The sequence below is a fragment of the Chaetura pelagica genome, unplaced genomic scaffold, assembly GCF_000747805.2.
Source record: "Chaetura pelagica isolate M959 unplaced genomic scaffold, ChaPel_1.0 scaffold142, whole genome shotgun sequence".
NCBI lineage: Eukaryota > Metazoa > Chordata > Aves > Apodiformes > Apodidae > Chaetura > Chaetura pelagica.
Genome location: NW_009952973.1, coordinates 6,596,641 through 6,598,439, shown reverse-complemented (window position 1 = coordinate 6,598,439; position 1,799 = coordinate 6,596,641). Strand labels below are relative to the sequence as shown.

Sequence of the window (1,799 nt, the reverse complement as noted above, 5' to 3'; positions counted from 1 at the left end):
GCTGCCCCGGGAGGAAGCAGGTGAGCCCGGGACTGCCCTCCCCCCCGCAAATAAAGCCGAGACAAAGTCACCATCTGGGGAGGGGGTGGGGAGCTGTATTAGACTTGGAAGTCACTTACCGGCTTTGCAAGGATCCTTATAATCTATCGCCTCAGCTTTATCCTCTTCAGTGAAATCGTAAGTGTAGTCATAATCAAGGCCAGAGCAGGAGGAAGGCTTCCCACAGACAGTCCCCCCGGCCAGCCACAGTGCCATCCTCCAGCAAAGCATTTTCATTCCCCCGGGGGCAGAGCGGCGGTGGACAGGGTGCGAGATGGATTAGGCTGCCGGTTCAGCTGTCCACGCCGGCTTGGGAAAGGAGAGTAAGGGATGGAGGAGTTTTTTGGGGGTGTGGGCGGGGGAGTTTGTTGGGGTGTTGTGGTTTTTTTTGTCCCCCTTCTCCACCTAGAGGCTGTTCCGAGATACGGTGCTCCCTAGGTAGCCCAAATCAGACGGGTGCAACACAGAGCGAGGAGCATGAGCGCCGCTGCCCTCCTGCCCCCAGCCCGCCACCCCGCCGGGGAGAAGTCGCTGGGTGTGTGGGTGGGCTCAGGGGGTGGACTCAGGCGGGGAGATCCTGTCTGTCAGGGCGTCACCTCGCCTCTGTCAGACCGCGGCCAAACTTCTCGCGGAGGAGGAGGCGCCGGCGGCCGCTGCCCGCGGACCGCTCCGCGCCCCGCCGCGCCGCCGACCCCGCTCCCTCTGCTGCTGCCAGAAGATGGATCCGGGCTGCACATCAGCGAGCTACCACGGGGAGAGGGAGAAAGGAGGGAAAAAAAAGAAAGAAAACAAAACAACAGGGAGCCGGGGTGCACTGGAGCAAACAGCGGAGCCCTAGTGATGGGAGGCAGGAGCTACGCTGGAGGGAGCAGAGAAGTGTCAGCGCTTCCCTCCCATCTACACAAACATTTACTCTAAGCTCTGTCTCTGGTCTGTTCCCCCCCACCTCCTCCGTCCCCCTTTAATTTACGAAAATCTTACAGGCAACTAACACAGTCGTCAGCATCCTGCTTACTTATTCATACAGTCAGGGTCAGGATCCGGGCTGCTTCTGATCTGCTCCCCTGATAGTCTAATGGAAACACGCGCGCATTCACTATATGCCTCTATCTCCATATAGCTTTCTCCCTAGATAAGCAGTGCATGGCATTTAAACAACAACAACAACAACAAAAGAATCGAGATCAGATAAAACAATGCACACAGATGGACAGCCGGCAGCCAAAAAAAAAGCTCAAAAGAATGGGTGATGAGGAGGTCGATGAGAAGAATTAACTGCAATTGAGAAGACGGGAAAATAAATCAGTGGTTGTGTATTTCTCCCTCTGCTGCGGCTGCTTTGCAGTGTTAGCCCCATGAGCTGACGGATGGGGGTTAAGGAGCGAGGGGGAGGGGGAAAGAGAAAAGTTTAAGCGTCCATAGTTTGCTTAAAACAGAGGAAGGCAATATAAAAGGTCCATTGGTCTCCAGAAGTTGAGACAAGCAGCTGGGAACCGGTTCCAAAATGAAAGTAAGAACGAACAGAAAAAAAATAATAATAATAAACAAGGCAAACAAAAAGTCAAATTGCCGCAGCAGCGCCGAGTTCTTGCAGCCGGGCTTTCCTGTTCTCACGTGGATCTCCAGGAAAGTGGTAGAGGTTTATTTTCCAAGCGAAGTTTCCGCGGGAGCCGCCGCCCCGCTCCCCGGGATCCTGCTTCTCCCGCCGCGCTCCAGCGCCGCGGCGCCCCGAGCCGCTGCCGCCTGCCTGGGCCGGGTTC

The 1,799-nt window shown here is 55.9% G+C and overlaps 1 protein-coding gene across 1 annotated transcript in view; it reads right to left on the bottom strand.

Annotated features, from left to right (window-relative positions):
• The window catches only part of TLL1 (tolloid-like 1), a 136,381-nt gene extending 136,105 nt beyond the window's left edge, over positions 1 to 276 (bottom strand). The window contains exon 1 of the mRNA XM_009995931.1: positions 120 to 276. Within this exon, the coding sequence (XP_009994233.1) occupies positions 120 to 276 (157 nt within the window). The remainder of the gene's footprint in view (positions 1 to 119) is intronic.
• Positions 277 to 1,799: the final 1,523 nt, after the last annotated feature.